Source organism: Cnephaeus nilssonii, assembly GCF_951640355.1.
Source record: "Cnephaeus nilssonii genome assembly, chromosome: 11".
Lineage (NCBI taxonomy): Eukaryota > Metazoa > Chordata > Mammalia > Chiroptera > Vespertilionidae > Cnephaeus > Cnephaeus nilssonii.
This window is the reverse complement of record NC_137082.1, coordinates 89,689,960-89,705,922: the sequence shown is the minus strand read 5'-3', so window position 1 is coordinate 89,705,922 and position 15,963 is coordinate 89,689,960. Positions and strand designations below refer to the sequence as shown.

The 15,963-nt window shown below is 43.5% G+C and overlaps 1 protein-coding gene across 2 annotated transcripts in view; it reads right to left on the bottom strand.

Moving 5' to 3' along the window:
* Positions 1–266: 266 nt before the first annotated feature.
* The window catches only part of LOC307107624 (desmocollin-3-like), a 42,271-nt gene continuing 26,574 nt past the window's right edge, over positions 267–15,963 (bottom strand). The window contains exons 11-17 of one of the 2 annotated variants that reach the window (XM_079784988.1): positions 15,810–15,952; positions 14,135–14,359; positions 10,990–11,214; positions 8,016–8,137; positions 5,010–5,258; positions 2,544–2,586; positions 2,329–2,465 (exon numbers count right to left, since the gene is read on the bottom strand). In XM_079784988.1, coding sequence (XP_079641114.1) covers positions 2,560–2,586; positions 5,010–5,258; positions 8,016–8,137; positions 10,990–11,214; positions 14,135–14,359; positions 15,810–15,952 — 991 coding nt within the window. In that variant the 3' untranslated portion in view covers positions 2,329–2,465; positions 2,544–2,559. Of the gene's footprint in view, positions 2,466–2,543; positions 2,587–5,009; positions 5,259–8,015; positions 8,138–10,989; positions 11,215–14,134; positions 14,360–15,809; positions 15,953–15,963 lie in introns of both variants that reach the window. The other variant, XM_079784987.1, reaches the window with a different exon arrangement.

The window sequence follows — 15,963 nt, the reverse complement described above, 5'->3', positions numbered from 1 at the left end:
GATAGATAGATAGATGATAGATAGATAGATATAGATGATATAATCATTTGCCCCAAATCGTATACTATACAGTATATTAATAGCATTGACAATTTGATAATTACCCATTCTCTAAAATATTCTCCAGTAATACAATAAAGGCATTACTGAGAATCTCTCTTTCCATGCCAGTCTTAAGCACAATTCTGTAACATATTTACCATGAATAACTTAAACTCTGAAAACAGCAAACAAGAAATTAAGTTAGCATTGTTTTATTACATCCTATATTTGTAAATATTACTTCACAATCCAATTTTTGCTATTTTAACCTGCCATGTTTCTTTAAAAGTAACTATTTTAATAGCAAACACCACTGCATTTTATACAGACAGTTAACTGCTTCTTTGTAAAAATAAGAAAAAAACAATCTGTACATTTACATTAAAAATTTAAGAGCTGGAAAATTGAAAGCTTTAAAAAGATATTTTCTTTTATACTAAAACAGCGTAATTTCCAACTTACACATATAAGGAAAGAATACTACATGTAAATGATAGTCCCCATATACACGCACACATACATGTATAGTTAGTTCAAATGACATTCCTATAGCACATTGCCACTTCATGGGCTCGCTCAGCAAATCCTGCCCCCACAGTCTAAGGAAGAATTTTGGGGGAGGTGGGAGGAAATAGGTCCCAATTCATAGCTGCAAAATTTTTAAGGTTAAGTTTAATTATTTTTCTTCCAACATGTCCTTCTGTTGGTGATAGTAAGTAAAGGTTTATAGTTGTATGTGAAATGCACAGCTTATTCTTGTATTATTATTTATTAATTACTATGGTATTTATTTGCATTATAACTATAAACCTACTTTTGCCCCATATGTCTAGTTCAGCTTTCAAACTGCCACTTGAAGTAAGTATACAACAGTGTGATTAGATTTAGCACGAGTTCCGTCTTCACCATTTGACGTTTGGAATGTCATTGTCTTGAAGCACTGTGAAGGCTTTCAGGGGCTCTAGCCCATAAACAAAGCTGGAAAGCGTTACATTAAACATCTTAAAGGATATTACATTGCCTAGGGGTTAAGTTTCCCTATATTCTTTTGATTCTTGACATTTTGTAATATCTACCTGCCTTAAAATGGAGTAATACGCTTTATTTGAAAATGGCAGTGAATGAAAATGCATGTTTAGTTCTCATTGCTACTTACAACTATGATAGGAGTCTTTTTTTTCCAGATTACAAGGCATTAACCACAATCCATCAAAGCATAATGATTTCAAATGACTACCATAGAGAGGATATAGGAGCCATATGTGCTAAAGTTGCACATGAAAATATAAAAGTACAATGCTCAAGAGAAGAAAAGCAACGTTTTCTCAGTATAATTTTCATTACTGGCAAGTTTTCAATAGTAGTCCTGAATCTCAGAGAGAAAGAAAAGTTAAGATTTGGGATTATGATCTCAATGAAAGATTTTTAGTATTTTAAATTCATTACAATACTGGCAATAACACTCTAAATGGTGAGTATAACCTTGTATCTTGAGAATGAGGAAACTTATTCCTCAGAATAATCCTTTATAAACCATAAAACACGTGTCCAAAAGCATAAAATAACAAATTTTGGTGCACACTTTTCTAGAATAGTTGAAAGTTATGGCTATGTATTTTTGAGACCTTTATTAGGGCAATCGAATAGATAAGACTGCTCTTCATTGTCCTGTTGCTAACCAGAAGGAAACAGAATTCTAGAAATTGTAGGGGCTACTGACTAGGTACTACTGCCTTTTTAGAGCTAAAAAAAAAAAAAAAAATCCAACAAAATTTGCCATCGTGTTTGAAATAATCGTATTCCACTGAAATCTAATTTGGAACAACAGAATTTCAGCCCAGATAGCCACTCTGCCATATTCAACCAAATACCACTCAGCTATTGTCAGACTAATATTTACCCAACATACTTACTGGGATAACTTCTGTAAAGGAGAGGAGATCCTTTATAGACTCCGATTCCAATGCTACAGCGTAAGATTTGCTAATTCTCTACTCAGCTCTCAAGAAAGTGAAAATCGTTTTTAACATGTGAACTTGAGAGAAAGGATACGCAATAACTTGTTGAAAAATACAAACGGGCAATTAGCATAATTCAAATTTTAGAAAAATTCATACACTACAGTCATATGTGAATATTTAGACATTGAAATTGAACTCTACAGTATTCCTTTTGGAAACCTCCAGAATGTCTGACCAAACCACGTAATGGCAGCACAGACACATTTATCTCTTCGTGCACGTTTCGGCCAATGCGGTGAATTTAGCCCCCAAGTGATTGAGAAAGTCCAGGCCCTCCTCCTCCTGCTTCTCACTGCAGCAGCCCACCGAGCCCCCCGGGGACCCCCTCCCTTCGTAGTGGTAGCTGAGCACGTAATCTTGCGACGAGAGGTGGTCTTCGTTCTGGTTGTACAGGTGCAGCTTCTGCAAAGCAAAACGAAGCGACTGCATTACTGCTTTAAACACACCAACACAGAAACATGAAATGTATTTTTTATTTACCTTTTATGTTTAATTTTTAACCAGTGTGTCCTCTAATGGAGTCCTACATACAAAAAATGCACATGATTGGTCTATGTCAGAGCCACACCATAAAGTCAGCATATTTCACATTTCTAATAACCCATACGCATGAAAAACGATGTACATAAATGTTATATTTAAGTACATTTAAACTGCCATTAAATGCTCACCCCCACAGTTCATATCTGAGGCCGGGCCAGTCCGCAGAATGGGACCACACGCAGGTGGTTGGGCACTGGCGCTTGAGTGGCCCGACAGTCCTGATCGGAGTCCTGCCTCTGTCTGGCCTTACCAACCAGCCAGTAAATATTGTTGTCTCCCTCTTCTCCAGTCTAAAATAGACAGCAACTATCTCACGGGGTCAATTTTAAATGCCGAAGGAGGAGTGCATGAAAACAGAGAGAGCGCGGGTAGACAGTGCTGGCGGGAGTGTTAGGGAGGGTGGAAGGATTAAGAAGAAAAAAAAAAAGAGAGAGAGAACGAACTGAGGGACACAGACAACAGTGAGGTGATTGCTGGGGGAAGGGAGGTGGTGGAGGTGGAAGAGGGTATAGGAGGGATAAATGGTGATAAAAAAAAAAAAGCAAAAATATAAAAAATATTCTTCTTCTGCCCAGCACATAGTAAACAGACAATAGAGGCTAATTAAAATCGCTATGTATTATGTGCAGTTAGAAAGTAGGGTTAGAGGAGGTCAATGGGGGGGGGGGGGGGGGACATATGTAATACTTTCAACATTAAAAGAAAAAAGAAAGCAGGTAAGAATTACCTCATTGGCTTCAGAATCAAGTTTACAAGATAGTCCAAACATGACAAAATAGAAATGCACAAAAAAATTTCAATAAAGTTTAAAATAGCGTAACTCACATGGAAAAAACCTGGCCTGGGGATGGAGGAGCCAAGCTTTCAGCCACAACCACCCTCCCTGTCTCCTCTGGCCTGCCTGCCGGCCTGCCACTCCTGCGCCTGCTCCCTCCTCGCCTGTGCTTCCCTCTCGAACCCGAGCTCGCTGTCTTGTCTTGTGTAATCAAGTGTCTTCCTTCATGACCCTGCAGCCTCCCATCCATTACCTGAGGTCACACCACGAATGCTTCTTAAGCTTCACCTCTCCCCACCCTGATAGTACATGAAACTGACCATCTAGAAACGGGGATAGGATTAACGCTTGGATTTCATGAAGAAAACATGCTGCGGACATATGATAAGCTATAGCTGCATCACAGAATGTGGCCCATGTGCTTTCCGTCAAAGGATGAAGGGCTTGCCGGCCCGGTGTTGGTTGGTGTTTCAAGGGCCCTGGTGCCCTCTCTTCAAAGATGTGAGAGCTTAGTCCCAGCAAGCAGTCCCATCCAGTGCTTCTCCCCCTGGGCTGCACATGGGAATCCCCTGAGGAGCTCTGATGGGGTGCGGGTGGGGGCAAAAAAGGCCAAACCAATTGAATCAGAATCTTCCCAGGGCAAGTGTGATTTTTTTAAAGCTCCCCGGGAATTTGGAGGTGCCACCAGGATTGAAAATCCCTTACGTCATCTCTCCTTTCTTTCGCAGCCTTACTTTCCTCTGAGTGACACACGTTACATCTGCACGGTGCTTTGTACAGTAAAAATCGTTCAGACAGATCGTATTGTCCCATGTGGATCCTAGAATTGTGTACAGATGCTTGGTTTTCACAGAGAAGTGGAGGTTTGATTTGGGGAGTTTTGTGATTGTGAGAAATGAGATTTTTTTTTTTTCATATTCTTTCATATTAAAAGAGCTCGTGAGGTAAACACTCACCTAAAACTAAATTGATACGTAAGGGAGGGATGTGAAAAACCTGCAGTGATCATGAGATCTTAGAAATTAAGAGAATATGAGAGATGAAATAAAATCCCTTTTATATTAAATAATGTTAACATAATTGAAGAGCAGGAAAACATAACCAGAGAGTGAGAAGGAAAGAGGAAACCATGAAGAATATGGGAAAGCAGTTTCTTAAAAATTACACTGAGTGGCCAGATTATTATGATTTCTGAACGCATAATAATCTGGCCACTCAGTGTATATCCTATATAATAAAAGGCTAATATGAAAATTGTCCCCTCAACCAGGAGTTCGACCAGCAGGCAGGCCAGCCAACTGCCCATGTCCCCTCCCCTGGCCAGGCTGGCCGGACCCCACCCATGCACGAATTCATGCACCGGGCCTCATATATATATATGTGCCCATGTCCCCTCCCCTGGCCAGGCTGGCCAGACCCCACCCATGCACGAATTCATGCACCGGGCCTCTAATATATATATACACACACACACACACACACACACACACACACACACTGAGTGGCCCGATTGTTATGCGTTCAGAGATTATCATCATCTGGCCGCTCAGTGTACATGTTAATTTCAAGTTCCTATTGTTCTCCTCTTGGACATTTCACTGCAGCGGGAGTCGCCGAGGGACGCTCACCTCGCGCAGGCGGGGCTGCGTGAAGCTGTGCCACTCGGAGTACGTGTATCTGGAGTTGTCCATGTCCACGTGTCCTCCCCTGGAGTCCAGCGTGTGGTGATGGCCGCGGCAGGAGTCCAGGGTATGGTGTCCGCCTTTCACCATTTCAATGGTTTCCAGCCCCCCGTTTTTCATCCCTGGTCCCATCGTGCCACAGAAGCCTTGGTTAGAGTTGTTGACTGTCTGGGTCATAAACCCATTGGCAGAGCACTGAAATAAAATAATAAAACAAAATTAAATAAAAAATAAATAAATAAATAAATAAAATAAAATAAGACCATTCATCTCGGGAGAACATGGGTTCCCAGTCAAGTCACAAGAAGGCAAGGGAGAAAGAACATTTACTCAACCTCTTATTCATTCATTCCGTCATTTATTCATTCATTCAGACATCTATCACTTTCCAATGATGTGTTCAGTCCAGAGATGCAAAGGTGAACATGGCGCTCAGTGGCTCCGAGAAGTTCTTACTCCAGTAAGACGGAACATAGAAAATGACTCGAAGAATGTGACTATTCTGATAGATAGGTGAGCACAGAATGCTACAGGAGCACAGAGAAAGAACATCAAAATGCAAACCCAGAGAGGTTCGCTGTAGCAGACCTGGAAAACCGAGCTGAAGGACTCTCACTGGAAATGGGGAGCAAGAATGCCCCACCTGCAGGAGGGTCCGGGCCCTAGACTCCAGGGCAAAAGATGCTTTGGGGGTTCTCGCCTTCAGCCTGTTGAGAATGTCTACCACACAGAGTTCAGACAGAGAGAGGAAGCTGGAAGGCTATGAAAGGCCAGCGGGCATGAAGACCTGCATGCCAGGCTGAAGCATGTGGACGATCCTGAGAGTATGAGGACTCAAAGAAGGGCTTTCATAACTGGGAGAAGCATATTTTTTTAAATCATTCTGGGCAATAATGTGAAAGACAAACAAGAAAGACGAGTTTAGTGTCCTGGAGATGAGGAAGGCTAACGGATTATTCTAGGTGGGAAATGATAAGGAACTACGCCAGAGTAGAAGCAGTAGTGATTAAAAGAAGTCGAGGAAAAAGGGTAGTTAAGACCCGGGGGGGGGGGGGGGTGTGTAGGGGCTGGGAGGAAGGGGGTAAAGAGGGGGAATGGGAAATATCTGTAATACTATCAACAGTGAAAAATATATTTAAAATTAATGATAAAAGAAGTTGATGAATGCCATGGAGAGCTCACTGGTGGTTAGATGGAGGAGGTGGCAAAGGGTCAGGAATAAGTCCTAAGTGCTCTGCTGTGCAACTAGCTTGATGGTACAATTCACATGGAAATAGGGAAGAAGGAAGTGCTGTGGGTGAGATGGGTGTAAGCCATTCCATTTTGGACGTAGTAAACTTGTGGGACATCCAAGATGCGTACATGAATATGGGGATCTGGAGCTCAGGTGTGATATCTGAACTGGAGGTGGAATTCGGGGAGTCCCTACCCCCTACAGGTGGTAATTGAAGCCCCAGGAATAAATGCCATCACCCAGAGAAGACTGTAGACTAAACGATAAGAGAGCTGAGAATAAAACCACAAGCAAAGCCCATTCCAAGGGGTGAATAAAGGCATTAGAGCTGTGACAATTGATCCAGAACAGCTAATAGAGGGACCCAAAGAGGCATGACTCAAGCCATGCAAAGGAGTACGGTAAGGAGGCCATTGATAAAAGTAGAAAAAAAAACCACAAAGTAGGATGAGAACTTGCTCAAATCAAATTAGCACCATGGAATTCGAGTAAAAAAGTGACCACTGGTGATCTTTACCTCCACAGAGTGCTGAGGGAACAGGAAGTAATATCATAGGGAAATCGAGTATAAACCCTTCTTTCCAAAAGTCCAGTTTCAAAAAAAGAGATACCGAGGGAACGAGAAAAGTTCAACACAGGTGAGAAGCTTAGTTGTAGCGGTCACCTCAGTGGGTCAGTTCTGACTATAAACCGTTATGATCATGACAAGATCTCCCATAACCATCAGGCTGTTGTATGCCATCTTCTTAGGCATTTAGCTTTTTAAATGTAATATGCAGAGTCTCTGACTAAAATGGAAGATTTTCAAGTTCAGATGATTTACTGAACCTGAACTATATCTATAAAAGTCATACATACTATCTCACTGCCTTAGGAAAAGATGGAAAAAGAGAACTGAAAAGCAGCCATTTGGTGGCACTGCTAGTCTATATTTTCTTACCGAGGTTGCTGCTACAGTACATTTCTATTACCAAAAAAAATCCTGATTTTCAAATGTTGATAGTATAAAGTTGTCACTATAAATACATGCTCATCGATCATCTCTCTAAGCGAATGAGAGGAGAACTGAAAACAAACTAACATGGACGCTGAGCCCAGTGCTGTTCTACATTCTCTCTGCTCTGTTCCTCCCACCCACCGCCAGGTGATTCCCAGAGTTTACTCTCCCAGGGAACCACAGACCCTTCAATATGTCAGTGACTCCAGACTTACCTGCCCAGTCCCGATTTGTCACCCAACTCCCAACCCCATCTTACAGCACACACACACACACACACACACACACACACACACACACACACACTTTGATATTTTCTTCATTTATCTTCAGAGTTCTTAGCAAGTGATTTTTCCTATTATCAACAGTCAAAGAAAAAAAATAATCTCTGGAAATATACATTGCAGAGACCAGTCAAATAGATGGTTATTATAATAAATGTACAACCTCAAAGAACAAGTTTTAAATGACAACACCTGAGAGTGGAAGAAAGATAACCGAAACAATGCATCTGGTCTAACCAGGGAAGTAAACGCCACTGCATGAATGTTTGAATACTGCCATAATATACTTACTATGCAAAATCTCATGCCTGCAAAATCTTACCCAGTGAGAAATATAACTAAACTTCTTGATGTCAATAACTTTAACTTCATGAGGACAAGTGAAGAAATTATGGGAGATGCTCAGAGATAAATATTCATGTAAGAAAATTACTTACCACCTTATCATCGCCAGGAGCTTCTGTGTTTGATATAATTAAATTTTGCTGCGCCAAATCTTCTGGAAAACCTTTCTTCTTTCTGGCACCAACGACTCCACATACTAAAGTCAGCAATACAGCTGAGGGTGGAAACAAAAGGGAATATGTAAAGTTTAACGTACACAGAATAAAATACCCATCTTTTGTTTATCTTCTCACCTAAGGTGTGCAGGAGACAAATACAGGCACTAAACATGGTGTCCCCTGAATCACCTTGACCTTCTACATTAACATACCATGACTTAGCTTAGGTTTTAAAATTTGGCATGATTGTATGTATATTTTCATGACAGTCCTCTTAAAGAGTCTGAATTCTACCCATCATATTAAAGTGTTTAGGATCATGAGTTCAATAGTACATTTTTTAAAAGGTCACTGACGTTTATTTAAGACAAAGACTCTAAAGAGATTTACTGACTCTCAAAAGGATGGTTTGCCTATAGGAAAGGTCAAAACATTTTACCCCGAATAGATTTATCTCCAAGTATCTGAACTAAACCAATGTATATTTTCCTATTCAGAATTTTTCATTCTATACAATAATTGTGGGAGGTTGAAATGTGTGATAATAAAACTAAGAATATTAACAACAATTCTTGAAAAAAAAATAACAATTCTTTACAATGTTCTACACACCACTGTACCACGAACGGCCAAACCACAGCCCCAGTCCAGCCCCCCACATGTTTCTGAATGGCCCATGAATATGGTTTTTATATTATTAAATGGTTGAAAAAAATCAAAATAGTTTATTAGACATAAAGATTATATAAAATTCAAATTTAGTTTCACAAATAAAGAACACAGCATGCCCGTCATTTAAATATTTTCTATGGCTGTTTTCTTGCTACAGATTTGATTGGTCATAACTGAAACCACAAGGCCTGCAAAGTATAAAATGTACACTGCCCAGCCCTGGAAAAAGCCTGCTAACCCTGCCTACTCCCTGGCCCCTTGTGACGGTCCTGCTTCCATTCCTCCCCTCGTCCCTCTCCCACTGCTCTCTCGCCACGCTGGTCTCCCTGCCACCCCTTGACTTCCCCAGGCACACTCTCCCCTCAGCGCCTTCGAACTGGCTTTCCCCTCCGGCTGAAAGCTCTTTCCCAGCTATCCCACTGGGCCGACCTACCTTTCCCAAAAATCATCAACAATAACCTTCAGCGAGGCCTGGCTAAGCATTTACTGAGATTGCAGTCTCTACCCCCAATCTCTCACACTCACCCACACATTCTACAGCCCTGTAGATCCTCATTATCTCGCTCTTTTTCCCTCCATCGCATTTAATTTATTTATTAGCTTGCTGTCTCAAGACAGACTATTTTTTTTATTGATTTCAGAGAGGAAGGGAGAGGGAGAGAGAGAGAAAGAAACACCAATAATGAGAGAGAACCACTGCTTGTCTGCCTCCTGCACGCCTCCCACAGGGCATCAAGCCCCTAACCCCAACCCGGGGAATGTGCCCTGACCAGGAATCAAACTATGACCTTCTGGTTCACAGGTCTACGCTCCACCACTGAGCCACACTGGCCCGGCAAGACAGACTATTTTTGTTCGTTTTTCGTGTTTTGTTCTTTTATGAATCCCACGCATGTAGACACAGTTTTGGGCATATTATTGGTGTTCAATATACATTTATTTTGTTGAGTTGGTGAAAAATAATGAACACTTATTAGAAGCTCACTACTGTAAGCTCTTCACATGCACTAATTAATCCTCAGTGCGACCCCATAAAGTGGGCTACTATCATCACCTCCTTTTACAGGAGAGGAACCTGAAGCGCAGTTGCGTAACCTGCCCCAGGGGACACGGCTTGCAAATGAGAGAGCTGGGGTGCAAACCCAGACAGTCCGATCCCAGAGTCTTGCTCTGAATCACAGCCCCTGTCACAGAACAAAGGATCAGCTCATCTAAACGGCAGGATCGGGTGGGAACAGAACGAGAGGAAGAGAGATGGTGTCCTGGGGAACTACACAACTGGTGAAGAAGAGGTTAGCAGAATTCAAAATGGGCAAGAGAATGTCAACGAAGAGATACTGCTGACATCCCCCATCAATCTGTGGCTGAGTGGCGAGAGCACATGGAATGAAAATGGCTGTTAGTGACCTTGCACACAGCGGAAGATTTAGATTGTTTCCTACTCCGAAAAGGGGCAGAACCAGGACCAGGAAATAAAATTACGTATCGGCAGACTTAGCACCATCTGAGGCAGGTTCAAGAGTTCTGTCCAAGCCCTGGCTGGTGTGGATCAGTGGATAGAGCGCCAGCCACACACACCAAAAGGTCTTGAGTTTGATTCCTGGTCAAGGACAGGTACCCGGGTTGCAGGTTCGATCCCTGGCCCAGTGGGGGCTCATGCAGAAGGCAATAAATCGATGTGTCTCTCTCACATTTGTCTTTTCTCTCCTTCCCTCCCTCCCTTTCACTCTCTCTAAAAATATGTGGAAAAAATATCCTCAGGCGAAAATTAACATTTAAAAAAAAAGGAGTTTTCTTCCAGGCCAGTGTGTCTCAGTGGTTGGGCATCGACCTAGGAACTAGGAGGTCACAGTTCAATTCCTGATCAGGGCACATGCCTGAGTTGCGGGCTTGATCCCTCGTATGGGGCATGCAGGAGGCAGCCAATCACTGATTCTCTCTCATCATAGATGTTTCTATCTCTCCCTCTCCCTCTCCCTTTCCCTTCCTCTCTGAAAGCAATAAAAAATATATTTAATAAAAAGAGTTCTATCCAAAATTGAAATCTTTCATCTCAAAATGGATCCTGCTCCTCTCCCAGAAAACAGCCCATCAGAACTCAGATAATAACACGAAAGGAATTTGTGAAGGGAACTCACACCTGATGGATCGTTGGACAAGATCACTTTTTAAGGACCTTCTCCCACACTCGGATATTTACTATATACTTAAGGTTTAAGGAAGGAAAAGGACTTACAAGAAAGCAACGCCACGCCCAGCAGGATGGCCAGGATGGCCCACTTCCCGAGCGATACCCCCACACTCCGTGCCGCGGCCAGACACTGGCTGGGGTGCGTGCAGTCACACAGGTTCACTCGCAGGGTTTTGGTGGCAGCCTGCCCTGCTCTGTCCTTCACGGTCACGGGAATGTAATACTCCTTCACCTCGGCATTCTTCCGATAGGAAAGACGGGCAGCTGTATCTGCAATAAAAGAATTACAATGTAATGAACATGTCCTCCCTGAGCATGTGTTTCACCACGCGTGTTTGTAAGGAACCATCTGCCACATCCTATCTAATAGGAGTAATATGCAAATTGACCATCACTCCAACACACAAGATGGCTGCCCCCATGTGGTCAAAGATGGCTGCCCCCATGTGGACACAAGATGGCCACCACAAGATGGCCAGCAGGGGAGGGTAGTTGGGAGGGACCAGGCCTGCAAGGGAGGGCAGTTGGGGGTGATCAAGCCAGCAGAGGAGGGAAGTTGAGGGCAACCAGGCCTGCAGGGAAGGGCAGTTGGGGGGGACCCAGGCCTGCAGGGGAGAGCAGTTGGGGGGGACCAGGCCTGCAGGGGAAGGCAGTTAGGGGTGACCAGGCCTGCAAGGGAGGCCAGTTAGGGGCAAACAGGCTGGCAAGGGAGCAGTTAGGCATCAATCAGGCTGGCAGGGGAGTGGTTAGGGGTGATCAGGCTGGCAGGCAGAAGCGGTTAGGGGAAATCAGGAAGGCAGGCAGGTGAGCAGTTGGGAGCCAGCAGTCCTGGATTGTGAGAGGGATGTCCGACTGCCCGTTTAGGCCCGATCCTACCGGGATCGGGCCTAAACGGGCAGTCGGACATCCCTCGAGGGGTCCCAGATTGGAGAGGGTACAGGCTGGGCTGAGGGAACACCCCCCCCATGCACGAATTTTGTGCACTGGGCCTCTAGTAAATATAAATAAAAATGGATGGCTATCTTCAACTTTTCCAAGCACTAACCTTACCGCGTATGTGTTGCTCATTGTAACTTTTTAGAGAAAAGCTTAAGGAAAGAATTTGGCGTTGGAGTGACCCAGTAGCATTTCAACAATGTTTAATAGTTCCTTACTTATTCTCTTTTTTGCAAACTAATAATGCTAGATTGGCTTTTTTTAAAATTATCTTTACTGTTGAAAGTATTACAGTTGTCTCCTTTTTCGCCATTGATCCCCTCCACCTTGTACCGGACACCCCCCACCCCCAGCTTTCACCTCACTATTATCTGTGTCCATGCGTTATGCATATGCATACAAGTTATTTGGTTAATCTCTTCCCACTCCCCCTCACCCACCCTTCCCTCTTGACTTTTAACATACATTTCAAGCGTTTTTCTGTAGTACCAGTTTATGACACTCATAAAGCATTAACACGTACAGTCACAAACAAGGGATGTTTCAAGCTCACATTCTCGTATCCATTTACCTTCTCATGCCTACCTTTCCAATATAAGGAAATTTTTCAAAACACGATGAACCCTTTGTGGTTCATGCCTTGCCTCTAGAAGTAATCTCAATACCAGAGCTAATCAATATCACCAAAACAGCTTTCTCTATGTCACAACGGTACATGTATATCAACTGTGATCTTTCCCCCAACAGTCTCGATACCTTATCAATGACCCGATCACCAACTGACCAAAGGCTCTACACATTTTCAACTGCAATTACAGGCTTTTTGAGTTTTTTGCAGCGCACTAAATGAACGGACAAAGCTTAATACACAACGGGAGTCGTCTGTGATTTCCAAGCTGTGCCTAACTGCACGGTGATAATCGGGGGAACGGCAGCATGTTGGCTGCACCTCATAACTGCAGCTTTGAGAGGAACGTGAGTCCCCACGCGGTTCACGTGGCCCCTCAGAAGCATCCTGTGCCTGAGGTAAGACCCTTCAATCCCGCTGCCCCTCAAGGCCACAGCGGAGCCCTGGTCCTGCTCACTCACCCCCGAGTGCACCAGCCTCAGACTCTCCTTGCCACTCAGCTCTGCGCTCTTCAAATTGCCTCCTAAGCGTCACCAAGTCACCTGCTTACGACATAAATGTGGATACAGAATGCCTTTATACACTCCCATGCATACCTGTGGTCACTACTACACAAAGGCCATTCTCCTTGGCCTGGTCTAGAAGGCTCATCACTTCCAGACTCCATCCTTCCTTTCACCCATTCTCACAGCACTCCAACTAAAGCTTTCTAAACTCCAGCAGCACTGATTTCCTTACCACCCTAGTGTTTTCCTGCTTTCACACATATATATCAATGAATTAGTGATTCAACAAACATTTATTAAGCGATTAGAGTCTACTAAGCACTGGGCTAGGTACTGCAAATGCAAAAATAGATGGCGGATGCCTTGAGAAGCTCATGTACACATTGGAGGAGAAATGTAAACAGATGACAGTGCCACATGAAAAGTGCTGTAATAAAGACAGCGAAAGGTCACAGTGTCCCTGCTTCTACTTCCAGAAAGACTTCTTAGATGTGCGGAATCATGCCTTCCTTGCTAATCTCTATACACATCCCAGGGCCTGGGAGGTAGTAGGTGCTCTATGAGGGAACAGCCTCCAGGAAAGTCCAATTACAGGAGAGAACATGACCTAGCAACAAAGAGGCAGTGAGTCATGGCTGAAACACAGACCACGCTCCCCAGAAACCAGTCCCAGACACTGGCCTAAGGCTCCGGCACCAGACCTCTGTCCATACCCCACACGTTCGTCCCCTTCCAAACTACCACCGAGTGCTTGGCCCATACCCCCGACTCCTCACTTCCAGAGCTGGCTTCCAACCCCATTCACACTGCCCCCTTCCGTCCTCTCTTCCCCTCACTGGAGTTGCTTAAAAACAGCAACAACACGTTAGTGATCAGCTGCCCGACATTTTAACAAAGCATTTTTGTCTTCGTTGTAAAAGTAAATTTTGCCACCATGAAAATTATGATTTCTTTCATCTTGTGTACAATATATAACATAGGCCCCCTACAGCATTTGTAAAAGTCTGTTAGGCTTTTAAAGTATGTTAATAAGAATCAATGGTATGTGTTTCATGTGAATAACCAAGTACACCCCTTCTCCGTTGTTCCAGGGCATCTAAGTGAGTGTTTGAGTGAATACCATTAACTTTGGAGAGGGTCCATATTTTGTTGACTTCTGGAGACGGGTTTGCCAGGCTGAAGTAAAACGGAGCGCCGTGGATAGGTTCGTCGGCGTCGAAAGCTGAGATGTCAGTGTACCCCATCTTCGGCTTGCAAATTGTCACATAATCTTGACGTATTTCTGGCGCATTGTCATTCACATCTTCGATGCTCAATACAAGCGTTCCAGTGCACGATCTGTTATCTAGGAAGAAGGGGAAAGGTTTAGTGTAATTTTTAACGTCTTTTCTAGTTTCTTAAGAAAAAAAATCAAGTAGATTCTAAATCAGATATATGGTTTTTAAATAAACTCCTGGTTATGAAAAGAAATGATAAATAAGAACATCCTATATAATAAAAGGGTAATATGCTAATTAGACCGGACGTCCTTCCAGATGAAGCCAGGGCTGGAGGGAAGCCAGCCCGGGTCCCAGGTGCCGAAGGGAAGCCGGTGCCGGCAGCCGGGGGAAGGAAGGCCCACTCTTGCACAAGTTTTGTGCATCGGGCCTCTAGTATATGGATAAATGAAACCTGCAAATCATGAGTACTACTGTTGATAATATCAGATACAACTGCCAATAAACTTTTACCAAACAAAAAAAATAAAGGTCTGAATTTGAACTCCATTTCCTTGGGTCCCTTCTGGTGCAGGCGTTACTGAGTAGTGACATAACTACACAAAAGGTATTCCAATCCCAGAGCACATTAAAACCACCGAGGCAGAATGTTTTAAATATATGATGTCCAGGCTCCCAAACCAGGGATTGTGGTTCAGTTGGTCTGAGATAGTGTCTATACCTTGATATATTTTTTAAGTGTCACAAAATATTTGAAAATAAAACCAGGGTTGAGAAGTTCTGGGTTACTTTAAGAAACAGAATTCAAAGAAAGAATCATTTTGACCTAAAAGTCAGCTGAGCTATTGAAAGTCTCAATTTAAAGTTACATTTATACAATGGAATACTATGCAGCTGTAAAAAAAGAAGGATTTCTTAACCTTTGAGACAGCATGGAGGGACGAGGAGAGTAGCATGCTAAGTGAGATAAGCCAGTCGGATAAGTATCACGTGACCTCATGCACATGTGGAATCTAACGAACAAGGTAAACCGAGGAACAAGATAGATCCAGAGACAGGGAAGCATGCCACAGACTGAGGATTCTCAGAGAGAAGGCGGTGGGGGCGGGGGAGGGGGGGGAGATTAACCAAAGAACTTATATGCATAGTTCATGGGCACAGACAATAGTGCAGGGAGGCCTGGGGAAGGATGGGAGTAGGGAGAAAGGGGTCAAGGGGTCAATGGGGAAAAAAGTGGGACACCTGTAATACTTCCAACAAGAAAGATAAATTTAAAACACGCACAGTTAAAGTAACGTGAAGAGTTCTAGGAGAGCCTGGGGGAACCCCTCATTAGTCCTAGACCTCAGTCACACCTTTGTCCCCTAACATGGCCCGTCAGCCCTTAAGGCCCGCCATGCGGGGGACACGCTGACAACAAGACACGGCTCCTGTTTCCAAGTGCTTTCGCCTCGGTACGTGGTTCAGAGAAGCTGGAACAGAGTCTTTAAAGGGATTTCCAAGAATTCAGTCTACTTGTCACAGGAACAATTCTGCACAAGAAAAGGCTCATCACCCTCCAGTTCTTTCAGCAAATACCTTGGTCTAAGGCCAGGACTGTGACGTTGTACAAGTCATTCCTGGGGGTGGCGGCCTCCCTGTCCAGAATTTTGGAAGTCTGGATGGACCCCGACATTTCATCAATGGCGATCCACCCGTTAGGATCATGCAGTTTTTTGTACCTGTTAATAGA